A 27267-nucleotide genomic window follows, 5' to 3' on the forward strand; every position below is an offset into this window, starting at 1 on the left:
CATGCTTGAGGGGAAAAAAAAAAAAAAAAGAGGTTTCATGCCTGTGTCCACACCTTGCCTCTGCCTCGGAGGTGTTCCCAATCTCTGTCAATGAGGGCAGGCCACTTAAATTTAAGACAGATTCAAATTAGCAGAGTTGCAGAGAAAGAGGAGTATCATGATGAGGAAAGACAAGGGACCTACGTAACGAGAACTGGGGAACTTGGTTCCGTTATCCCAATAAAACAGAGCACAAGAGGCAATACTGCTGCCATCCCCCAGCACAAAGGAAGCAAAACCAGAAGGGCAGAGAAGAGCTGCCCAGTCCAACAGCAAGGATCCATGGTCAGGCAGATCAAGTGCATTTATGCAGAAAACATAAGATTTCTGACCACTAAAAGAAAAAGCTTCTGAACTAATGGGGATAAACATGGACAAAAATCAACTAGATTTAAATACAGAGCTCGTTCAGTGCATCTCTGTGAGCATCCGAAGTTGGAATTAGCATCATAGACCTACAGGTTTTAAATCACAACAAAAATAAAGCCTGAAGTCTTAACCACAAAATTCAAGTGCAATTCTAAGTGTTCTGGTAGGAGGGGGTGGGGAAGTTGGAAGGAGACTGATGGGAGGCTGTTTTTTTCTCCAGGCAGTGTGTATGATGAAACAGGAGAGCATTTCAGATGTTCCCAGCATGACTTGAGTTTCCCACACGCTGTACAGACTTACATTAAACGCACACCATAGAACGCTGACTAGGTAGGGCGATTACCGCTTAGCATTTCATTTTTGCCTCAAACTTCAAAGCAAACCGCACCCAAAAACTCTGCAAAGTCGTAACACAGGAGAGACTGAGCTGCCAGCGGGAAGCAGCTCGTCCAAGAGCAGGCATTTAAATGTTTGGAGGAATGGCAAGGGATACCGCACACTTTCAGGCACACACCTGCCTTTCTAGGCCCCACGGGGCATCACTAGCCACAACACTTTCCCTGTTGCTGAAGCATCCGCCTCTAACACTGAGAAGGGGACGCGATGCCATGCCCATGTTGAAAGTGAGACTGTGGTCCGTGCCCTCCCTTTCAACATCCTAGCAGAGAAAGGTTGCCTTTCTCAATCCTGCAACCCCATGAACACGAAGAAAGGAAGGAGCTGAGTCTTCCCTGTCGATCCTCACCAGACCTCAATGCGCTTTCTGCTCATAGGCAAGAGGCAGGAGGACTGTGCCAGAGCTCTGTAGCTGCAGCGGGTGAATGGGGTGTGGAGAGCAGGGCTGCTGAGCTCATTGCCATCACCACCCTCCAGACCACAAGGAAGAAGAAAGAAGCCAGTCACTGTTTGGGAAAACAGGAGAACGTGGACACCTTCATTTAAAAAAAAAAAAAAAAATTGAAATGAGTAATCAAAAAAACCAGGGGATCACAACTAGCAGCAGTGCTGTGCCTGCACCTGTAATCAGCTCCTATTGTATGTCACCATGGCAAGAACTTGAGACAAAGATGATGCAGCACCGTGAAAAGGAAGAAAACCATATAGCACTGGTGAGATGACGTGGGGTGGGGAAACACACAGGTTCCTCAACACCTTAAAAAAAGAGTACTTCTAAAATGGAAAAAAAAAAAAAAACAGCATGAGCAACAGCGAAACAAGGGAAAAGACAGACGCAAAGATGCAAAAAGGATCAAGAATTGACCTGAAGTAGAATGAAAAAAACCCAATCTGAGAAGGGACATGGAATGTGTAAAATACAAAAGAATTTAAAAAAAATCTCTGAAGTGAAAGGGCATGAAGTGAAAGGTAATTAAGAAGAGAGGTCTCCATATAAGAATGTGTAAATATAATCTTATTTTGACTAATTATGTGCAACTTATGTGCAAGCTTGTACATTTGGGCTGCAATTTAATTTAAAAAATAAAACCCTCATTATCGCTATTATCTGGGTGGGGCAGAATATTAATTTAAACAAGTGTGTAAATATATTTGCTTTCTTCAGGGTGCAGTCATGCTGTGTGGTAAGCCTGTCTTCTCCCTAGTTAACTGTTTCTCTAAAGCTCTATGCATGCTCCGAAACACAGCAAGGCCTCGTAGCCATACAAGTTACGGCACATCTTTCAATTCACCTGGCATCAGAGAAAAACAAATTTAATTATCATGATGTTTTTCTGGGGTTTTTTTTTCCTGGCTGCATTGGCCAATAGATGAAGACAGTCCTCCAGGTTGTCTTCTACTGTTATGCAAATACCCACTATTTCAGTTCAAGCCTTTACTTATGGGTTTGTTTTTTGTTTGGGGTTTTTTTTCCAGGAGGATCAGGGATTTTAGGGCTTTTTTACAGAGCATGAAGGGGAAGGATGAGAACAGAATTTCGTAATGGCAGGACCGTAAAACATATTTGCATGGACGTATTACAGCATTATCCGGATCGTGACTTGGTGCCAGAAGTTGGTTTTTTGTTTTGGTTTTTTTTTTTTTTTTCCCTGTGAGCCTGGAAATTGAAAGAAAAATACCACTCAATACCTACAGTGCCTAGCAACAAAAGCTTTTGACATTTTAGGAAGAGAGACTGAGGCATGTTTTTGGCTACAGAATTCTGAAAATCATTTGAATAAATCATACATAAGAGGCATGTTTCTTAGTACTACATTTATGAAGACATTTGGAGTCATCTTGAAAGCTTACACTCTGTTTCCTTCGGCTCTGCGTTCACGACAAACCCTCAGTAATGGCACCTGCATTCCCTTAAGTAAGGGCCTACTTCCATCACAGAAAGAGGGATTTTTTAAAAGTATAAAGTATTTTCATAGGCACAGCATTATACGGACCACTAAAGCTGGCTCAAATCAGTTTAATATAGAATTTAGAGCTGCGTTTTGCAGCGGCATCACTGCACAGCTATGCGTTGTTTATATTCAGAGGTGGGGTAAGGGAAGAAACCTGCAGCAGGAGCTCGTTGAACAAGTTGGGTAACTCACTCCTCCTCAGAGGTACGTTTCGGTTATTACCGCTGGCTGCTGTGGGGTGGGGGCAGAAGGGGCAAGGGGGAGAGCAGGGAACGGGGCTGAACCAACCTTGTGGTCTGACCACAGGCCTGGGAGCCAGGAACTCCCAATTACCACCTTGGCCTTGCACGTTGGGATGCTCAGTGCCCGTCACCCACTCGTTCCATCTGTAAACTGCAATCCCAGCTCCCACAGCTCTCTCTCTTCTTGCTGAAGGATGCTAACGGGTTTGACCTTGAATCAAAATGAGGAGGAGTGGGTGGAATAGCTAAACTACTTTTTTTTCCCTCCCTTTTTGGGCCCAAAACTAAAAAGAATAAAAACAATCATCCTGCAGGCATAGTTTGACTTCGAGTGACCTCAAGGCTTCTGTTTGGTAAATTATCCCACCTATAACAGGATGCACTGAGCACTGTATCGGCCAAAGATCAGAAACGGTGCTAACTGCTTTGCCACTCCCCTCCGTGTGCCCTTCGTTGTTTTCCCACATTGTGTAAAACAACAAATTACTGTGATCCTTGACACAAGGATTCTCTGTCCCAACTCTACACACGACTACAGACACTACCTCTTCAACGACTCACTGCCAGCCTTCCTCTCAAAAAGCAGGTTCTCCCACTGCCAGAATGCAAGAATGAAACTTTCTGCATGAACTCTCCCATTACCTTGGTGCTCCTAGTAGCAATACTTGTCAGTCATAGCCAGGAAGAGGAACATTCCTCTTTGCCATTCACAGGTCTCACCAGAGTTCAACCATTATGGAAACCACATTCTGAAGTAGCCTTAGATAAGAAGCAGTTTGCTTTTGGACAAAAAGGCCCATCCATCCCCCAAACTCCAGCTCCATCTGCAACGACAGCAGCCAGTCATGGACCTCTGTAAGACCAGAGTGTGTACTGAAGGATCTTCCCCAGGGTTTGTTCTTCAGCTCCCAGCACTGCCCACCACCACGTGTTACAGCCAGCAGAAGACCCCTCTGCCCAGCTCACCTCATTGTCTGCAACCTCTTGGAGCACGGAGCTTCACGATTCCTTCCCAACAGAAGTAATGGGATTAAGGAAAATACACAACAAAAATTAATGGGTTTGTTTTTTGGTTTTTTTTGGGTTTTTTTTGTTTCTGTTTTTTTTTTTTTGAAGCAGGACTTCCCAGTTGATATTTTTCGAGGTGCTTGACACAGGAAAGGACCTGATGTCCCTAGTGACTCAAAATCCCTCCCAGGCCCATATCTCTTACCGTGCCATAGCATAACCTCTGCTATGAAGTTACAGCCGTATATTACAGCAACAGTGTGTACCAAATGAGTCTTTATTGATAAGAAAGAACGAATCTCAGGTTGTAAACCGCAGGTGTGTTTCTGGGATGTCACTGCTACCAAATAAGGCCAGTTGGAAAGGAGAAGGGCAAAAGTACAGCACATGGGCATCCTGGGCAGACATGCCTTGTTCATCAAGAGAGCTCTCTGCACTTCACAGCTTCATCCCATTTTGTATGAGACAAAGGGAATTTAGCTTGCCCACTCACGGGCATTCTTACTGTAAAGAAAGTATAGGCTCAGAAAGCCAGTATGGGATAACCATCCGGGGTTATTTCCGTGTTTAGACAAGCCTTAACTTTCCCATCAGTTACTTGCATTCCAGTTAAAGTCAAGGAAAAAAAGAAAACAAAACAAAACAAAAAAACAAACCAAAAAAACCCAGGAAAAAAAACAACCCCAAACCCAAGTTATGTGCTTTTCACCCCGAATGGTTTATACAAAACAGACTTTACAAGTGAAGTGTGTAAAATACTCCAGTGCCAAGTCACCCCACTACACAGAACTGGAATGACAGTAATCCACTTGAAGGTGAAACTCCCCTGAAGCCTAACGAGCAATAAAAGAAGTAAAGACCTCTTGTTCTTGAAACACTGAAAGTTTTGGCAGAGCTTGCTTCCCTGCCTCCCTTTTTCTTTTTTTTATTTGTATACACAACTTTTTTTTCTGTTTTGCTCACACAGGTTAAAAATATGATATAGATGAAATTCAGCCCCTCTGCACATAGGGCTTCAAAGAGAGCAAGTTGCCTCAGATCCTTAGTTCACATAGAATAGTTTTTAAACTATGATTTAGTACTTTATTCTTCTTAGAAGATAATTTGGAAGTTTTCTCTAACTTTGCTTCCTTCAGCAGCCAGACATCTTTTGCCTCTCAACAGGAGTAGCGTCCTACTAACCTATTTAACCCCTGCTGCCCTATGTGGGCTTATCCCGTGGCATAGAGAAGCTCCCCTTGGACTCCCAGATCAACGAGCAGGTTGAGAGATGATCTGCCTTCGTGCCAGGCTTCCTCGTGTCACCCCCTCATCCCTAAGCCCCACAGAAAGCTCAGTCACCACAGCTGCAGCATCTCGGCACCCTGCATTCAGCAGCATTTGGTGTTGGCATTGTATTTAATAGATCTTTTAGATACATCACCAGAACAGGGTGATTCAGCACGGGCACACGGGCGTGGAGGTGTTCAGACAGGCGTTAAAGGACGTGGTATGAGGATTTTGTACCAAACAGAAGAGTGAGTAGCATAGCTGTATGGCTCCAGCACTGATACAGTAGAAAAAATTATCACCACTGCAATTAATATCTACTTTCTCTGAAAATTGCTGTGAATTTTAAGCACTGTACCTCAATAAATATTTGACAAGCCAGAGAGAAAAGCACTGTAGCCTCCAGCTTATGAAGATTTAACACAGATAAACACCGATTGTCGCAAGAAATCTCAAAACCACACTTACTTGGCAAAGACAGGAGAAATTAGATTATAAATGACACGAGTATGATTTAAGGTGTGTACCTTTTCTACGTGGCTGACATTTTTTTTCCAGTTAGGAAGGAATGTTTCTTTGCAAACACAGAAACAGTCATCAGTTATTTAAAGAAATAAAAATAGCATACAAATGACAGAGTATACCACAGACTACAGCTGATTGAGTTGATAAATGGAAATTTTTTGCAGTTTGTTTGGCAACCATATTTATGTATTTTGGTAAGGGGTGGCAAATTGAGGTAAAAAAGGTCATACTTTTCCAGAGCTTTGGTTTACAGTAGGACGAAGGATTAAAAATTTCCACGTTAGAAAATTCTTGCTGCCAATCATATTACTTTACAGTTAGTTTTACAAGAATTTCTCAATTAATTAGTTAGCATTTTGACATGTCTTCCCAGTAACATGCTGGAAGCATTGGTTTGGAACACATGATCTCATTTAAAGCATCCCCAAAATACTACTATTGATTCACAGAGATCAACCAACAGGCACAGCACTCACTGTCCCCCAACTAGAGTCCAGGGTGAGTAGTTTAACCACCATTTCTTGGGGTCTGCACTCATATAATTTCTCCCCACTTAATGACTGCTAGATACATTTCACTTCATCATCACCCACCCAAAACCTGTCAAGTTCAATCCAGCAACTGGGTTTCATTCTGCCTGATCGAAGTCTTGAGCAGCTACCAAAAATGTCACAAAGAGTTTGCATCAACCTCCCTTTTCCCCACACCCTACATTTCAAAGTGTTTAGGCAGCAACAGAAAACAATTAAAGGAAATTCAGAGCTAAGGCTGAAATGTACCATATGTTTTCAAGCAGAAGGGCACAAAGCATCAGTAAACCATGACCGAGATTACAAACTCCCACTATCAGGCATTGAAAGACTACAGAACAATGTCATCTCTAACTATTAATAACCATACTTCCTTTCTAGCACAAAACCCTCTTTTCTTAATTGTCTAACAGAGGTATTTCCATACAAGCCACATTCCTCTTTCCCATAAGATAGTAGAAAAAGTACTAGACGTGATTTATAGTTCCACATGCACTCCTATCAGCTCTTGCATCACTCTTGACATTTCTTAATCCATAATTCTAGCTTCTCTGAACTCAGGTCAGATATTACTTTTTGTTGTTGTTGTTTGCAGTATAGTATATGAGAGACTTGGGTTGAAAGTCAAAATTTCACCCTTACCCTACTCTGACTTACTGACTGACCTCAGGAAAGCCACTAAACTCCCTTTGCCCATGCTATCTACAGGTATAGAACTCAAACCATGGTGAAGACTTTGCAAAGTACTCTGATATCAAACATTTTTTAAAACTTTTTATGTAAGACGCAAGGCTTTTCTTAAATTCTTAAACATAATGATCAGGTTTCTAAAATGCTTCATAAATTTACAAAGACCAAAAAAAAGTTGTAACTTTTTTTTCCTTCTCAAATAGTGATATTCATCCCCCCAGTTTGTGTGCCCATCACTCTCCCAAACTTGAAGCGACATCTGCTTAGGAGTTTGAAGTAATGGCAACTGAAACTTCTGAATTTTACCATGAAAACATACACGCTAACTTCCAATTGCATTTTTTTGTAGCACTGACAAAAATCTCACTAAAATTCATTACGAAATTTAACATGTTGTTCGATGGTTACATCCGAAATATCATGTTGTGTCACTTCCCAGGTGAACAGATATTTTCTCAGACTAATATAAATCCTTTTATGTCCAGGAAACTAGTTTGAGCACTTCAGCTGGACCACTGATCAAAGAAAAAAACTTTCCCCTCCCATGTAATTTTACTTGTCAGAACAAAACTAGATACTTAAGGTGTATCCTAGTCACCTGTTTGGTAACAGTCAGGTAGAAATCCTCACCTGGTTTAAGCACTTTAAAAATCTGAAGATGTCACTGCACTTACTTAAAACAATGCAGTAAACATACCACTACATATTAAAATGCTTTTCAGTATTTAGTAAGACTACATCATTTCCCAGAGCAGACTGGATTCAAGCTAAATGAAAAAACAGGCTGAAATATGGGGGGGGGGGGGGAGGCAAAAAGCATGGATAACATAGTGCCTCAGATTACTTGTTTGGTTTGGAAGGTTTTTTTTTTATTGGTTTTTCTGTTTGGTTTGGGTTGGTTTTTTTTAAGCATGATAAAATGTGATTACCTAAAGTTACACTGTCCTTCCTAGCAATTACCATTTCTTTACTGAAAAATCTCTTGCTTCCCATAGGAAAGAGGAAAACGTTTACTGGAAATTTCATTACCTGCAACATAAAAAGGATATTGAACAAAAAGAGGTAAATAACTTTTACTATAAAGAGGAATCTGACCTCATTTCTGTATCTGAAATGCTCCTGAACCTGCACTGAACGTGTAGGCTGCCTTACAAAGGAGCACACACATTGGATGAAGGGCACAAGTTCCATCAGACTGTATCCACTTTTACTTTCTCTACCTTCCTCTTCAGTTTTAGATATATATATAATAATAAAAGTCATGAGAAACACTAATAGCTCTTTGAAAACCAAAGTCTCCACTCACACAAGCAACTATCATACCAAGTAACTAGAAGTTTCTTAAAATACTTGTCTTCTGAATTCCCCAACAACTTGCTGAGCATAGTTATCTGGAAAATGGGCCATGATGCCTCTTTAACTTTGTTTACATGTTGAAATTATCAACTTTTCACAAAAAGACGTGTATCATCTTGTGCCTCGCCTTCTGAAAAGTCATACCGGACTAATCAAATAGGACTTATGCAACTTCGCTCTTCGCAGCGGTGCTGCGTACACACTCCCCCTGTACCTCTGAATTTACAGTCCAAAGACAAATCAAAATTCCAAGCTCCAGATCAGCCATGAGGGAGAGGAAGGGCAACGGAGGCAGGGCTCGAGGCAGAAACCACAGCCGCCGTGTTAGCTGTGATGTGTTCTGGTCCTCATCAAAAAAGTGACTTAAGCCTTCAGAAGGAACAGCTATGCTCTGCATCACTCAGTATCACTCCCTCAACACTGCAAAAAGAAATGTTAGACAAGCAAATGGAGCATGTCAAATGGTTTATCAGCTCATTAGTCAGCTCTTGACCAAAATTTATGAGCTCTTTCCTATGAGCATTTTTGGACACTGTTAGTCGCTGCACAACCAGCAAGGCCATCAAGGTTTGAGCTTTTATTTTTCTGGTGTTTGGTAGCAAAGCAAAGAAAACAACAATTGCCTTTATGTAACTTAGTTCACGTATTTGCCCTTCCTCATTTGTCATGAGGAATAACAAGGAGGAGAAATTCTCATTTTCTTATACTGGATAAGATACTATTAATATTACTAAGGTAGCCCATACTAGTCAAATTCACAGAGCAGGAGATTAATATTTAAAAATTCAAATTATTAAAGAAAAAAAAACCGAAATGCAAGAAGAAAGCAAGCATGGACCAATATAAAGGCTATACTAAACACAAGAAGGTGAACAGCAAGAGAAAATAGCTAGTCAGTATCTTCAGCATGAAAGAATGAACCTTGGAAGTAGAGCTGTTTTGGAAAAAAAAGGATTCTTTTTAAAATGAAAATAAAACCTTTCATATTAATATTACCATCAGATTTTTAAAAATTAATTGGAAAATATAACTAATTTGATTTTAAGTAATCTAGAGGAGGAACTTTATAGCTGAGTCCTAAATAAAACTGAAATAATCTTCATTTTGCAAGTGAGGATTTTGCCTGAAAAATTGTTTTAGAAGTGTCCTATAAAAAAAGTCAAAATGTCATCTGCATGCCATTCTCCTGCAATACACAAAAAAAAAACCTGTCAAGAAAACTTTCCCACAGAAAAGTAAATTCAGGCCAGCTCTACTTGATGCCAAGAGATAAGGAAGTACTAGGGCGGTTCCATGGTTTGCAAAGTGTTAAGCACAAAGGCTCAGAAAAATATTTTTTCATGGCAGCATTTTTATCTTCTCCACCCTTGTCTTCATCTCCCCTTTAATTTTGGAATAGCTTTCTTTCATATATCTCCCTTCTTACCTTTATTACTTTATACGTTCCTGGTGTAGGAGGTACATACCAATGATCTCCGTAACAAAGTGGCTCTCCTCCATTCTTTGAGGTGGTTGTCTTGTTGCAAGTGGAATTAATACCTTCTGATACACTAAATAAATAACATGTAGAATGTAGTGGTGTTACGCTAGATTGCATCAAAGAGAGAAAACAATATTTGAGTAGCACTTGTCAGAAGGGCATGTTGGGCCTTGGTGAACCTGGCAAACAAGTGTCTGAAAAATCCCACCTGGAAAACACTCTTCAACCTAAAGGAAATCTAATTCCCCACTAGCACAAACAAACAAAAAAATCCCTCTCCACAGTATTTCAGATGCACATGTTCAAACCTGGGACAGCCTAGAGATGTGCAGCTTTATTCTCTTGTGCGAAAGAGAAACATAAGTTCACCAAAAAACCCTTTGCCAAAGCTGACGAACTTCATGAAAGTGATATTTGGCTTAATATTCATCCAGCACTCACACTGAGAGAGCCAGAGCTAGCAACATCTCTACTGGTTTGAAATGAAGGACCAGCTTGAAAAAAAAAGGTGCTAATGGCATTTCATTTACAATTCTAAAAACCCAATAGCTTCCTCCTCTGCCCTGTGGGTTGACCACAGCCCTCACGCCTGAGATGTGATGAAACACTTTCCAACCACACAGCAAAGCACTGCACTTCATTCTTACTCTCAGGAGCTGCAAGGAAAGATAGATGGTCTTGAACAACCAAATCGGTATGGTGCAAGGCAAGGTTCCCATAAGCTTCACCACCTGGTCTCACCTGGAAACTTAGGTTAACTAAAATTTTGCCTTGCTACAGAGCATACCGTTATTTATCCCGAGCAGTGAGCAATGTATTATTCTGACAGCTATGTCGAACTTGCATATACTATCAAAACTGACTCATCTTCCCCCTGTCTCAAGATGTCTTATGACTTCCATCCTAGTTCATGATTCTCTGCGTTCAGCCAACTGAGTTGGAAATGTGAGCTTTCTGGGGAACAACAATGCTGAAGCCAGAGATGCTCCTCAAAATGCTCCACAGAGCCTTGTTGGAAAATATGCTGTCAGACCACAAAGTCTTTCCCGTTGTGTGATCAGATCCAAACCATCTCACATACCAAGATTCAAGCTGAAAAGCCCATATTTATTAAGAACTAGATTTTCTTTCTTTCTTGGGTTTGCTTTTGCTAAGCATTCATTTTATTTCTACTACCCTGCAAAACAATTTTGCAGGATCTGAACCCAGCAAGATTTATCAATTTGATTAATTTTCTTTCAATTCCATCTCTGTTTCACATAGGTATAAACCAGAAAAAGTGGATTTTTTTAAGGTAGACTGTACTTGCACTACCATGCACAATGAAACCCCAATTTCCGCAAACCTCTGACCTTTCGGTTACTCTTGTCAGGTCCCCCAAAAACGCCAGAGGGCTTCAGGAACTGCTACTCTGTGCCGGTTTGCTTGACTGCTCTGATAAGCAGAAATTAAATATTCATTTTCTAGAAACGAATGCAAAGGTTTTAAACAAACTGTATTTTTTTTTTAAAAAAATGTTTGCTTTAATTTTGGCCAACGGCCACGTCCTAGCTAACTCCCCTTTGGGCAATGTACAGGGATGTCACTGTCTCCGAGACCCGCTGTGAGCTGTTAAAAAACAACCTACACCAAGTGGCATCTTTCTGCATCTACCACTGGAGTTGGTCCTTTGCACCCTGCAGACAGCACACCTCATTGCTCAGGAAACCCACTCAAGAGCTGCACTGATGTTTCTTCGGTCACCCATGTTTGACCACCACTTTCCTGTAACTGCTCTGGTACTTGCCTTACCCCCAGTGAAGCAGTTCAGTTTTCCAAACTGGACCATAAATGAATAAACAAACATGGCTTAGATGATGGCTAGCTCTCGCCCAAACCATAAGAGGTATCTGCCTCTGAAGAGAAACAGAGCAGTGGGACTGCAGCAGCAATCTGCTAGATGGAGATCAACTTACTGCCAGGTCCAACTCTCCTTCCCAAAAAGTTTTCCTAAACCCTTCCACTCAAGCTGCAGCCTAGCCTTCCTGTGCCATGCCAAACTAGGGATGAGTTTAATAATTTTTTTAAAGTTTATCTGGTATCAATTCAGCATTCATTTTTATTCACTGAATGCCAAGTTTCATTTCAGTATTTAGTCATCAAAACACATTTATTTATCCATTCCATCATGATTACACCTGAACCACTGCAATCCACACCCAAAATCACTAGACAGCAGTATAATGAAAGTAAAGGTGAAACCTAAGGCTTATTTTCAGTTGTCTAAAATGTGCTTGGAATTAAGGTGATCCTGCTAATATAAAGCCTCTGTTAGATTTTATGATAATTAACGTGTTATAAAAGTAAATACACATAACAAATGAATAATGCATTTACTTCATTAAAAAAGCACCTCACCCTAACTTAATACAAAACAGTACAGCACACAATATTCCATATAAAACAGAACATTTCATTATTCATATAGGCTTTCACTTCCTATTTTATTCAAGAAATTTGTTTTCAAAAGAACCATGAAGTCAAAGAAACAATATAATGAAACCCTTCTGGAGAGTCAACTGAAGACATCTGTTGAGCACTGTACTGCTGAAAAAACCCTGCCAAATGTTTGAAGTGAATACAAAGCTTAAAACCCACATGTATATGAAAATCAAGTATATTAACTTCCTATAGAACAAAATCAAACCTGAAGAAATTCCTGGAGGGGAAGGGAAAAAGCCAAAAACAAAACCAAAAAGCTGATAATCAGACTGCCACAAAACTATTAAGAATACAGAGGTTTTGTTTCCTTTTAATTTGAAAAGTCAAGAGGGAAATGGATGCTAGTTGCCCAATGATGAATGCATAAAATGTTATGGAAATGGACTTGAGGACATGAGTGTAGAGAACCACGGAGAGGAGCTGTAGAAAGAACATGATCAAAAGATATTCAGATTACAGGATTTGCAAGACTGGAATTCAAGTTGTGGCATCTGTTTATCCTTTAGAAAAAAAAAAGAAAAAAAAGAAAGCCATCTCTTGAAGTTAAGATTTCCATCTGGTTTTAAAAAAACCTCACCAAAACAAAACAAAAAAACACAACAAAATCCCACAACCCAAACAGAAAAAAAATACCCCTACAAACAGTAATTTCTAAATCTCATAAAGACTTGATAATAGCAGAAGTGAGAGCCATATAAGTATATATGAAACCACACAGAACACTATCTAGAAGCAGATTTCTGGGAGAAGCAGCTTACAAATAATGAAAATATTTCCAGAATAGGGTAAGCAAGCCTACCAACTAATTCCTTAGCAAACTCTTTCCATCTCTAAATGCTATGGCTCATCAGCCACAGTATCTCCAGCCTCTCAGGTACCAATGCTTGCTTTTCTATAAACTAAAAATGACAGGTTTGTGCATTTGAGTTTTATGTGATGGGATGAAAGTTAGGCTCTTCAAAGCTGGTGTAACTGAGCACATTCCTCTCAAGCCTGGGAAAATACATCTCCCCTCCCACTACTGCCACTGTAAGTTCCATCTTCTGCAAAACTGTCCCATTATGTCCCTTAGTAATCATGATCATCTGAAACTGAAGTATTCACATAAAACCTTTTCCTTGGGTTAACGCAAAACATCAGCTTTCTCAGTGACAATCTTCCAAGTGGTATTTTAACACCACCACCACTGGATGATCTTGGTTCATGAGAATCATTCACCTTTCCTCCCCTTTTCTTTATTTTTGAAGACTTGTAGGAATTCGAAACAATTCAAGGAACAATAACACACTACAAGTAAGATATAAGCTACATATCTAATAAATACTCCAAATTTTTGTATCTGGAAACAAGCAAAAAAACACATGTAAAAATGACAGTTCTTACAGTTATGAATCAAGACAACATTTAAGTCACCACAAATATGAAATGTAGCCTATGGTTTTCTGGTTTGGCTCAAATGGCTACTTCAGAGGCCATTTAGGCAACCAAACTGCTGACAGAATAACCGTGCTGTCCTCCTTAGAATGATTTTGGTTTCATTTTAATTCTTTTTTGAATGCCTCACAGGAAAAGAATGTGCAGCACTCATTATTCGCAAGCCTAATACCCTAAGCTCTTCTAGGACAAAGGCAACTAATACTTTCTACATTGATTTGATGTGGAAATGCACGTTCTCAGCTTGTGCAATAATATATGGCAAGTTCACTCAATATTATGACCTCTGACCAAGTTAAATACACTTCTTTTCTAGCAAGATCCACAACTGACCAGCAAAAGCAGATGTTTTGTTGGCTCATCCCATTAAAACATATAAATACAAGTATCTAGAGATGTTTTGAATTCTACTCCTATTAAGAAATCAGGTAACTTTCCCTAATGTTGAGATTGCATGTTTAGCATAAAGTGAGATCTTCCACTTGTTACAGTAATCACGTGTATATGTCTGTTTACCTTGGGTCTTTTAAGATGAGAACAGTAGTTCTGGTGACAGGACTAAGTGGCCTAGATACCCTAGTGACATGAATAGCCAACAAGGCTTTTGTAGGAAAAAATGATGAAGAAAAAAAAAATTACTTGAATTCGTTTACCCACTTGAATTCGTTTTGTGCTAAATAGCTACGAAATTTATCCTACAGACTCTGACCAGCAAATTTGCCAGACAGCATACAGGAAATATTTTAAATTTCCTGTGAAAATTATTACATATATCTCCCCTCTTTCCCCGCAACAATGTGATTTACAGCCAAAACATTGGCAAATCCCCCAACTGAAGCTTGAAGAGAAATCTCTGCATCATTAGAGTTATTTTAACACAACTTAAGCTTTGCTGTGGGTAGGGAGAAGCAGATTCTAAAAATACTTGGGCTGCACAGAACATTTCCAAGTCTGTCCCTTCCCTAAGAGAGGGCCATCTGAAATGGCTTGTGAATATAAAACGGGATAGTGGCCTTTAAATAAAGACAAGTAACACTATATGGGTTTGTGCACAGGAGCTGCCAGTGCCCAATATATATGGGGATGATGAAGCTTCAGGCAGGGTCAAGCTGATTAAAGTTACAGATCCAAATCACAGCATAGGTAACCTTTGCAGTCTAAGACTATGTATAAATGGTACTACTTTAAACAAATATGGAAATGGAACTAAAATCTTGAAAACTTAGCAGGTTTTTGTAGCAAGACCACGCAAGAACAATAGGCAAGAGCGCGCTCGTTAAAAATAAGCAGAACTTGGAGTCATATGCCAGATATTAGACTTGATGTCATTACTTACCAAGCCAGCTATTGGAGTTGATAGACGATTGATCTTCTTAATGATGCCGGGTTTGATCTTGTTAATCAAACTGAAAAGAAGTAATATGATTCTGTTACATAATCAACTTTAATAAGCATTGATGTTTATGCTTAAATAAGAGACGTTGCCTATCAACTTATGACTTGAACCAAGTAAATTTGAACCTATTAACATCCCCTAACTTTTGTTAAGCAGTTTTCCAAGAAGTGACTGGCAACAACAGACTGTGGAAGCAAAAATGAGACAAGTCACACGCACACAGAAAGAGATTTCTGAGATGGTAAAGTCAGAAAGAAGAAAAGCAAATGCCTGGGTAGGCGTAGACAGAAATGGATCTATTTCATCTACTACATGGGTGGTGATGTTAATCAAACTCAAATTTCCCATTTAAAGATTCTCCTTACATAAAAGTTCTGATGCAGAAGATGTAAAAAGTATATCAGAATATTAATTTTCAGAGTTTGGTATGAAAGCACTGCTGTTGCTGTAAATGCAAGAAATCAACTCAGTTTTCATAATGCTATCAAGCCCAGCAGGATGTGTGCAACAATCATTTTTGGTACATATAATTTACATGTGCAAGTCATTTTCAACCTCAACCAGAAGAAGTTGCACCTCATATCACTTTTACATTTTATAAAATTCATAATTAAACTGAGAACATAGGACAGATTAACACATCACTGTTGAACACACAAGGCCAAATGCACACCTTGTCCCGCAGTGAGGATGAGGCACAGAAGTCCCTGCACCTTCATACCTGGGGTTATTTTCAGTCATGGAGGTAGGGAAATACTGTGGTTCACTGAATTACACACTAGACCACAGGATAAACAGAGAACGGGACCTGAGGACACCCTGAAGACTTCATGTGCCTATGTACCTGTGAGGATTTTGGACTTGCTCCCTCTTGTTGCTGCTTGTCTGGCCAGACCCTTTCAGCCACAAAGCATCAGTAAGGTTTTGTGATTTACCTACGCCAATGCAGAGTCAGGACTTGGAGTTTAAAACTCTAAGTGGGAAAAGTAGTTTTTTGCTCAAGCAGCAAATTTATTTGGAAAATAAACAAAGAGAACAGTTTACCTATACATACTGGAATGGAGGATAGATGTCTAACTACCTGCAGAAGAAATAATCCTGAGATTTTTCAGCTGCATTAAGTTATTTAGTAAACAAAATATATTTCATGACTTTTCCACAAAAAAAAAAAAAAAACCAACCAAAACAAAACCATGATTTGTTGAGTCCTAATTTAGTTATTTATCTATTTAAAATTTTCTAAATTTTTATTTGCTTTATTGTACTTCCACCATGATGATAACATGATTGGGAAAACTCCAGTGACTTCCTTCCTCTAATGTATACAGAGGAGAGGAGTGTAAAAGGCTTCATTTTGTCAACTCATAAGCCAGTCAAGATGTACACTTGGTCATTAGGTGGGTCAAACAAGTCAACCAGATTGCTATAGGAATACAGGGTGCAAATACAGGTCTTATCTGCTACAGTTTAAGTCCAATATACCACCTCCAGAAATAATACATCTGTGGACATTGAACTAGTCATGTCACAGAAGAACCAAGGAAATGGACAATGTTATGTCTGGTTTGCCTCCACTATTTAAAAATCTTGCATTCTATTGACTTTGGTGAAAAATGGACACCTGAAAGCCTTTCCCCATCTTGCTCTTTTCTGTTTCCACAGGATTTATATGAAAACCACTTCTTGTACATCAAGTATGTCAGTTTTAAAATTATGACATGGGAGGACAACCATATGATTTAGTGCAACATAATGAGGCATCTTTTGCTTTAAAGAAAGTTGCGTGCCTCCTAAGGCAAGCTGCTGAGCTGAAGAAATTACAGGATGTTTTTCTTGCATATGGCTATTAATTACAGATAAATTTAACTGAATTGCATTTGGCAGATGGAGACTTATATTCTTTTGCCAAATAAGCATCAACAATGAAGATACCAGAGGATTAGAATACATATCAGTTCACTGCCAATTCTTAAGGACGCTATTTAAAAGTTACAGCAGAATACAATATACACATCCAACTAAATACATACCTGAAGAAACACCTTATTAAAAGCATAAGCTATTTTTATTACCACATTCAGTCTAGTTAACATTTGATTACTAAGTAATGAAAATACAGTGTTTACAGAGTATCTAATGAAAATACATCTCTACATCACTCAATCTTCAAAACGAATAAACTTTCTCATATCACAAAGATAACTGCAGAAGGAACAAGCAAGATAGACTGGACAGGCAAAGGGCCCAAAGAGAAAAACAGAGGCAAGGACAGAGAAAACAGTAATATTCATAGAAAGGAAAAATGCAGAAATGTTGCCTTTTTTGCATTTGCAATGATTTTTTTTTTTGTATATAGTAAAAATAAATAAAATAAATAAAAATCAGAGAGCTGAACCTTTGTAGATATTTTCTGAAAGTTAGCTTGGCTGAACTGATTCAAGAGTGGCTCTGAGATCCGAGTTTGTTTTTTGTTTTTGTTGGGTTTTTTTGTTTGGTTTTTTTTTGTGGTTTGTTTTTTTGTTTTGTTTTTTTTTTAATGTCCCACATAGTGCTCCAATGAGATTTCCTTCTTACTGGCATTCTAACAACATTTACACCTGCTGTTCCTTAAAACACTAAGGGACTAGCACTGCTTCCAGTCCTGGAAACCTCTTCCAGGAAGTACAAAACCAATTACAGATATGTGGAAGAGATCTGACAAGTGGATATTTTACACCTCTGACTCAGTCTAGCAACGAAACCAGACAAGTCCCATTATTGCCAAGCCTATAATATATATGAGCACAAGGAAGCTTTTTAGAAAAAACACTCCAGAAAAAGCTGAGGTCAGAGCTTGTTGTTGAAATCAACAACTAAGTCAGTCCAGATAGCACTGAAACCTGGACTGCATGTGCACATACATGACAACATATTTCTATGTTCTGCTGAGACCCAACCCATTTACTTTTATAATCCTAAAGTGTTGTGGTTGTTTTCTTTTAAAGTGCATTTTTATAAACTATGCCAAATGACATCAAATAGATTCTACATTATTGAGATACTTGGATGCAAGCATAAGAACAGTATTAGTAAGTAACAGACACATGAAATCAAAGACCTGCCTGTTATCTTGAATTTACAGTTCTGTAAAATTCACTTCTGAAATGCAGTACTTTTAAAAAGAAAACTTCTCTGAGTGTAAAGTTCCCTGGTAGGAATAGGTAACTTTCAGAATTTAGAGAATAACCAGCACACAGAGTTTACAATAATTTCTTATGGGCAAGTAGAGATGGGGGACAAAAACCCAAATTCCCAAAACAACAGGGGGTATACAGGTAACCGAGTGCCTTTTTCCCAGCCATGGCCACACCACCTTACACAAGCTGAAGAGAAAGCCCAGTAATACCATAAGCATTATAACCAGTAAAACCAATCAACTGGCCAGAGATTCAGCATGGTCCTCATGCTAACGCATGAGGGAGTGTGTAGGATAACACGTGTGTAGGGTAACAGATCTTGAGAAATTATGTTTGAAAGCTGTTCTACCTTGTCATAGCAAACAACAGGTATAAAGAAATCCCAATAATTAATTATGAAAAATATTTTTGGTATTTCAACAAAAAATTTCAGAGGCCAGCAAGGAAAGAGGCCAACTGATGTTAAGCTGAAGGATTTTTTTATCAGTTAAGTCAATACTCACTCGCACAACAGGACTCCATTTTCCAGAGCTGCTCGAAAATCTTTGGTTCCAAAGCTCTTCCCAGTAACTGTCTATAAAAATAAGAATTGGGAGTTAATTGGACACACACAAAATCAGCACTAGCAAGAGTATCTAAGAAGTACTGAAAAAAACAAGTACCTTTTCAATTCAACACTTAGTTCATAACATCTAGTGTTTTCTTACATTAATTTCATTTCATTAATGAAAAAACAGTTCTTTACGCCTCAAAAGAAGCCAGATCCAACATCTTCAACTAGTTTCCTCTAGTGTAAATCAATCATCAGTTAAATTCTGTGGGAATACTTATTATTTTCTAAAGCAATACTAGCCATACTGAAGAGCATAAAATAAATTTCAAACAGAAGTGCAAAAGAGAGAGTCTTTTATCTCCTATTACAGCGCATATGCTCAGGATATCTGGCACAAAGTATTTTAGTAGCATTTTTTTTTCTTGCCACTTGCACCTAAGGCAGTGAGACTAAAGAACCACTCCAGCAAGTTTGTATTACAACATGCACATCAATTCCCATTACTTAGCAAGCAGCAGGACTGTACTAATGGGACCACTTTTTATATTCAGAATGAAAAGTACTGAACAAAAACAACATCTTATAAAGGACAAAAGAAAAAAAAAAAAAAGAAAAAAAAAAAAGGCATTTGCTTCTGGCATTAACTCCCTCCATCTCAAACAAGACCGACAAAGCAGCACCTCCTGAATCCAAATTCATTTGGATTCTTCCTAGTAGATCCCCACTTTGCCCACGTCCCTTGAGGGGACTAAATTTGGCACACTTCTTACAAACACCCACATTAGCAACCCACATGCAAGTCAGCAAAGGCGGAAATATTCCTAAAACAGTCCAAAAGAGCGTTTTATCCCAATTGAATATAGAAGTCAAACACTAGGAAGAGTATTTCTATGTCCTTAGAGGTCACCAGATTCAGTCACCAGCTAATTATGAACCTGCCTTTGGGCATCCTGACCATCCCCAATACTGCACAGGACTTCAGGCGCACAATTAAAAGTGCTGTGAAACCAGCATACATCCAGACTAAAGCTACTGGTTACCACAGTAATTAAGGAAATTAGTAGTGAAATAAATGAGCTGTGCTAGGTAAGAGACCAAAGGAGAGGATGTAGCTCTTTATGGGCCTATTACTTTATCACTCTATTATTTTTTTCTTAAATTGCAAAAGGTATGTATACTAACATCAGAAATGCTAGAATGTAAGCAAGTAGTTTCACATAACTTAAAAAAACAACTAGAAAGCTGTAACTTCAATCTTCCTATTGAGAACAAATTTAGATGTTACAAAAATCTTCTTCAGCATTTACGTTTTTTTCCTAGAATTTAACAAATAAGGTGAGAGAAAGAATTATGACAAACCAACTCAAGAGAAGAAAAATTTCAACATTCGGAAAAAAAAACAAAACACCCACTCCTTCAATCTCAAAACTTTTAACAAAGGAAGACAGTGATTCCCTTGGCAGAAAGTCATTTTATACAATATTCCTTTAACAGTCTGTTCTTACAGAAGAGTACAAGTTGCCTCTTAGCAATATAATTTTTAAGAATAATTTCAAAATGCAGCATCTGAAAATTACCCTTATAGCTAATAAAATACCGCTTTTTGCTTCCAAAATTGTATTAAAAGCTGTTGTATTTCATGATAAAACTTTGAAGAAACTAGCCAATGTAACATTATAGCACTGGAAGTTTAAATATAAATATTTGTGTTCCCTTGGTAATAGGAAATAAGGATTAAGCCCTTCATTCTGCAAGCTAGAAACTTGAAGTTTGCATGTCAGAACTGTACTGTAATAGGGATGGCTATGTTTCAAACGTCAATCAATTCTTAGAGTCTACAAGTTATGCTCATTCTGGAGCTGTTGCTGACATCTGCAGGACTACACAGTCCAAATGTTTGGTTTAATATAGACAGTTTACTGGTAAGTCATGCATGCAAAAGTGAGATGTTTCCTTCACGTACAGTTGGGCCTATCCCAAACCTGCAATGTCTTATGTATCTGCAAACAACCTTCACACTGAAATCCTTAAAAAAAAAAAACAAACACAAAACAAACCCTAGAACTGCAGCATGTAGCCAAGGAGATCACCCCTCAAAAACTGTTCTCAAGAAGTCATGGAGCACATGTCACTGAAGACACGTTAAACTTCAGTGCAGCCCCTCCAGAACACAAGAGTGCCACACTGTAGTGCATTAATCTTGTTTTCCTGGCACATCCTGTGGTCTTTTCCACAAAAAAAACCCCAAAAACCTCAACAACTCAGCCCCCAAAATGGTGCACGGAACATGTTTTGACCGCCACAAAACCTTCAGGTATATGACCTCAGGTAACTACAAGCCATCCTTGAAGAACAAGAGGGTCCAACTTGAGTACAAGGTTAAAAATGTTACTATTAAGACTTGCAGATCTCTTAAAATTGCATTAGAAGACATTAGACTGGAAGCATTTTGACCAAGTTATTTGTGCAGCCACTGTGGCAATCAACACTGATTTGATATACAGGATAGAGTTGTCAGAACGATCTTGCGGCCCACAGATTTTGACAACTACGTGGTCTGTTGACATTAAAATAAAAGTATCAGCACTGCCAAGTTAGGTTTCATTAATAATGACTTTTAAAGGATAACTAATAATTAAGTAATTAAGAGGCATTCTCAATGAACAATTTAACCCTACTGTCTTGAAACCAAAACCTTTTCCAAGTTGCACAACACCTTGAATTTGTTGATGTCACAAAAATAAGCACTCTATTTTAAACCAAGCTTTCAGAAATGGAGGACTTCTCTCAGCACGGACTTTCATCCAGCTCATACCCACTGCAAGGCATTAAAGCTCAGCTGTAACTACTACAGCCTACATAGGAACTATCATTAAAAAAATGGAAAGCCATGGACTGGCTCAGAGCTCTCTGATTTTTAAGAACCTAAGTACAGCAAAGCGAATCCCACCCTGTCATATTACACCTTCAAACAATGTCTGCGATTTGTGAGTCACTGTTTATTCATTAGAACTGGTTATACTGGGTGTGGTACTCTTATGTAATAGGGATAATTGATTTTAGACTTTTTTTTCAACTACTTAAGCCACGTGAGCCACCAAATAATAAAGGAAATATCTTGCAAAACCAATTTTAATCCATGTTTGAACAACATTTCTTTTCAAATTATGTCTCTCACCTCTCCTTCATTCAGCTGAATATATTCTGCTTCTTCCCTTTTTTTTTTTAATAGAAAGATAGCAATGACATAATTAAAGGCTATATCATAAACCCACATTTAATTGCTGCTATAAAACAGTTTGATTTTATTTTTGTAAGACAGCATCCCCTAATACTTTGGTAACTTGCAATTGCCAGGTCCAAGCAATTTACTTCAAACAGTATGCAAATTAAGTCTTTACTTAAATTTAGACCTTTTTAAAATGCTTACACACACACAAAAGGCTATTTTAATTTCAGGTTTGCTGTGATTCCTGCAGGAGGAGGCAAATCAAGAAGAAATAACCAAAGATCAACCATTCTGAAGATGGCATGACATCAAAATCATGATGGACTGAACAAAAAGCACATGACACAGAAGACAACACTAATTATACGCCTCAGTACCAAAATTAACATTGAGTACATTTCTTTGGCTTGACCTACTAGAGGCCAATATAGCCCGTCATAATAGGCCTTCTTTGCCTTAGAAGCTATTCAAAGTTGAAAGATTTTTCAGTGTTAATCAAAAATACTAAGGGAGTTCATGTCAAGTTGCTTCCATGGTTTACACAGGTTTGAACGGCTTTAGCAGAAAGGCAGCTCTACTGCAGAACGGCAGAAGTTTTCATGTGCGTTGGTTTCCCATACATTCCACCACATGAAACTCAAAGTGCAAGGGACTGGCAGGTTTCTCAACTTAACTTTGCTGTGGTGGAAACACCAAAGCTAGGCTCTCCCCATCCAATGCAAGACTCACACCACATAACACAGGCACACTGGCTAACTGATTCTCCATCCCAAAAGCATTAGCTGGTCAGAAACAAGGAGGCAGCATCACGTCATGCCCAGCCTGTGGCCTGAACAATGTCTTGCTGCAGAGGAGCCAGGTACTCGCCATCTGGCTGGCTCTGCGGTTCATGCCGGCCAGCCTTGTTCTCTCCATTTCAATCAGAGCTCCTCTACCACCGCCCCATGTAGACCACACCATCTCAAACCATGCAAGGACCTCATGCACTGATTTGAAAGAAATGCTAACTGCACCAGCGTGAAGCACACAGCTCCCTGATGTAGGGCCGTAAGTTAGGGATGGAAGATTGAAGAAAGATACTGAACCACGCATGAGAGCAATAGCCTTAATGCAGGTTCATGCAACGATCTCACGGGCCAGAAAATGAATCAGACAGCAACCTCAAGGATACTACACTGATTTATGAACTTCAGGTCCACAGCTCAGCCTGCGGCACAAAAAGCCAAGTTTATCATGCTGCCGAGAGGACTGTTCATGTGCTATGGGAAACTGGGACAATGATATGAATCTGATGCTGCTGCATCAGCCCCACTACAGAATTTCAGCTACACCTACCAGGCAGTCACAGTGCCTGCCTCGGTGGATCACCTCACATCCACATCAATGTCTGAATTACTACCTTGCCAATGGTCTTTCTTCCCCCTACCTCAGTTACCAAAAATCTGGATCAGAATACATAGCAAACTAGTTCCATCCTTACATAATCCCAGCATTACATATCTCAGTTTACAGTACTCGTTTGGCTCTCACCACCCTCATCCAATACATCCCTCCAAAGCAGTACTGTTACTGTAAGATGCACAGGGAGATATAGAGGCTACACCCACTGCCAACAAGCAAGGGTTCCAGACACTCCCAGCTCTCTGGCATCTGCATGGTTTGGCAAGGCCTGGAAGTAGATTAATGACACATTTTTATATGGTATTTTGAGTCCACTGCATTTTATACACAGTTGTCAGGAACATGCTCTACCTCAGCTCGACAGATTTTATCTTTTAGGGTCTGCCACAAAGGAAGAGTAACACCAAAAAAAGAAATTTAAAAAGTAACACTAAAGTAGTAGGGATTTTTCGCTCTTCTGCATTCCTGTAGGAACCGGTGGTTCTTCTGGACTGTGACAATGAATAGCTGCTTTGTGGGACACTTCAGATGCACTACCTAAAGTCCTGCCTCCCCTTTTCATAGCTATCTGTGGTCCTGTTTATATGCCATGCAGAAGATGAGCTTGTCCTTGAATGATGTATGTGGTAGCTGTCAACAACAATGCTGCCTTTGCACTTTGGAGTAAGTAGCTTGCATTGTTTGACCTCTGCAGACTTCCTGTCCAGTTTCCCCCTCACCATCAGTCCTTCCTCACCAAACTTATTTCAAACAAACAAACAAAAAACGCCTATCATGGCCACAATTTGTTCTGGTAGTCAATTGATATGTCCAAATCTCTCCCAAAGGTCAGATAGTAGGAAGCATATTCAGAGGGTTGCCACACAAGTGGCAAAATCAGATTGGCCACCACCTGGTTAGGAAAGCCTTCGGTGTGGGAGCAAACAGCCCGACCACAGCAGTTACTAGCTTTTCTCAAAGTCAAACAGTGGAGAAGAGTGACTTGTTTCTTATGCAAGCAGGATCTGTCTCCCTGAATTCTGTCCCCTGGGAAGAGGTAGAGAAAGAGCAGACATTCATGTCTTCCAGCCATGGGAGAACACTGCTGGCATTTCACCTCTGGCAAGAGGAGGGACGCCAGGTCTAAAACAGCCAAAGTCAGAGAGAAAGCTGTATTTCTATCTTCCCTTCTGATCACAATTTAATTCATGGTCCAACAAATTCCTGAGAGGTCAACAAGTGCTCAGGAAGCTGGCATCCACAGAGGCTTTCCCCATCAGCTGTCCAGCAATGAACTTATGACATGGCCCAGCCTAACAGCTTCACAGGAGTCAAGAGCAAGGCCTGAATTTCTACAAAAGGAAGCTCCTCTTTTCAAGTCCTCACACCTCATTGCTAAAATCCAGGACAGGCATGACTCCACTGAGAAGAAGAGCTGGTGTGGCTGGAAGTAAGAAGAAAAATATCTACCAAGAAATCTGCTGTATAATCTAGCTGCACAGCAAGAGTAAGAAGGCTGAAGAGGATGAATATTTTTTGCCACTGATCACTTAGGGCTGCCCATGTGAAAGTCCCCCTTTGCATATATAAGATGTCAGCTCTTCAGCTGGAATGATTCCTGCTCTATTGCTCAACGCAAAGCTGAACTCAAAGCTATTTAATCCCATACCCCAAATCCCTGGACATCATTTCATTTCAGAAGATGTGGAAATTCTTCCATCTGCAGCCAAACCTGCCTTTGATAACAAACCAGAACAGACATTTATAAAAGGAAATGGCTGATTATTGAAAAAGTCTTACTGTTATTTTCTATCATCAGCATAATTATGGGGTCTTATTGTGGTATGCTTTCTGGACAGACATGCCAAGACTCCTGAAATAACATACAACTACATTTTTACAAAAGATGAAGAAAAACAATGAACAAGGGGTAAGCAAAGAGGCAAGTGATTACTGGTGTGGTAGGTGCAAGAAGCACAGATCTCTGCTCATCAGCTGCTTACACTGTTTTTTTCAGCTCTTCTGTCAAATTGCATATAAAAACACAAGATGACAGACGGAAGTGAGGTTTTTCTTCCAGTATTTAAGGGAGACCCTGACTGAGGGAAACAATACTGCAGAAAGAGCAAGGATAAACATTTGGGATCAATCCATTCAGCGAAGCTTCTTTCTCCCCACAAACAAGATAATCCCACAGAAGAGTAAGATTTATAAGCTTACTGTTGTATATACTGATGACTGTATTGACAGGTGCCAAACTAAGACAACCAACATACATTACTTTGTGTGATTAAAAAACAAAAAAAAAAAAACAAAAAAAAACCAAACAACAACTCACTGTATTTGCAGAGATGGGCAGCAGAAATTAGATGGAGGTAGGTGTTCCAGTAGGATGTAAAACTTGCAAACAAAGTGTAATTTCAATGACTAGGAATCTCTGAAAAATCAAGCCATTGAAACTTTAACGTAATGATTTATTTGATATTACTAATTCCATAAACAGTTTAAATGCACACCAGTTCTAAAGCTGCTATCCTAAGAGATGCACGCTGATTTCAACTTAAACAAGCATCCAATTTCTCACTTGTATTTGCAACTAACTTCAGTTAAATGAGAGTGGATACTTATGAATGTTTCTAGAACAACAGATTAAGATGATTTTTTAAAGATTTGCCAGCTGAGCTCCATATTAGCTCAGTGGCTGGTGGTAAAACGAGGGTGGCAGTGGGTGCCTTAACTGCAAATATTCCCAATTAAGCAGAGAAAAGGACAAAGACATCATGAGAAAACAAATGGCTGAACATTCAGTTCACACTTGAAACAAGAAACTAACCACTGAATAAAAAAAAAAAAAAAAAAAAAAAAGTTGTTGGAAAGTTGTCTTTTCCAAGTAATCCACAGTATAATGGTGGTGTACTAGAGCTGGGTCTTCGTTTCTGCCGGGGCGGGGGGGTGTGGAAGTTAAACATACCTAGGGAATGAGGGATATGAAGGAACAATTTCTAGAGAAGTGACCAACTGAGCAAAAATGGCGAGCAGAGGTTCCAGTTTCACTGCTTAGATATCTTTTAATGATGGTGTTTCATAATGTATGCACTCTCATGCTAGACAAATTTTGAACTTGACAATTGTGAAAGTCAGCTACTCCATATACAGTTTCTTAATAATTTTTCTGAAACATCTACCTTTTCAGCACTGCATTGGCTGTTACCTGACCTACAGCTGTTTAACGCCTTTCCGAGAGGAGGAATAAATGATCAAGACATAAATGAATCTGTGCCTAGCTGTGTCTCAGCCGGGCTCCTACACAGTGTCCACCTGGGCCACACAAAAATGTTGCCCAAACAGGAAATCAGCATGTTCTCAACATCTGCCTTAGAAGACTGAAATAAAAAGACTAGGAGAATATCAGCAACAACACAGCTTGGAAAAGAGGACTTACAGTAAGACTTAGACACTTTGGAGACAGAAGAAGGTATTGTAGGGTTGGCTGAGCAGTCCAGTTACAAAAGAAAACCATAATTTTTTGGCCATCCCAAAATGGCACCAGAACCTCCTTTCCCACTCTCTTCCCTATGCCCATATGAAGGGTCTTCATTTAGAAAGTGTCTTGTATTAATTCAGACTACTTTGTGCTTTAACATAATACTAAAAATGAAAAAAAAAATAAAAATCCCCACATAACTCCCTCACACGTCCCACCGCCTCCCCCCTGCCCCAGAATGACCACAGCAATTGAGACAGGAATTCCAAGCTCCACAG

The 27267-nt window shown here is 39.3% G+C and overlaps 1 protein-coding gene across 2 annotated transcripts in view; it reads right to left on the reverse strand.

Annotated features, from left to right (window-relative positions):
• LMO7 (LIM domain 7) overlaps nucleotides 1-27267 on the reverse strand; it is a 133545-nt gene that overhangs the window by 79408 nt on the left and 26870 nt on the right. For both annotated transcript variants that reach the window (XM_086771719.1, XM_086771711.1), the window contains exons 2-3: nucleotides 18847-18917; nucleotides 15108-15177 (exon numbers count right to left, since the gene is read on the reverse strand). In XM_086771719.1, coding sequence (XP_086627845.1) covers nucleotides 15108-15177; nucleotides 18847-18917 — 141 coding nt within the window. The remainder of the gene's footprint in view (nucleotides 1-15107; nucleotides 15178-18846; nucleotides 18918-27267) is intronic.

The sequence above is a fragment of the Chlamydotis macqueenii genome, chromosome 1 (assembly GCF_036417535.1).
Source record: "Chlamydotis macqueenii isolate bChlMac1 chromosome 1, bChlMac1.mat, whole genome shotgun sequence".
NCBI classification, from domain to species: Eukaryota; Metazoa; Chordata; class Aves; order Otidiformes; family Otididae; genus Chlamydotis; species Chlamydotis macqueenii.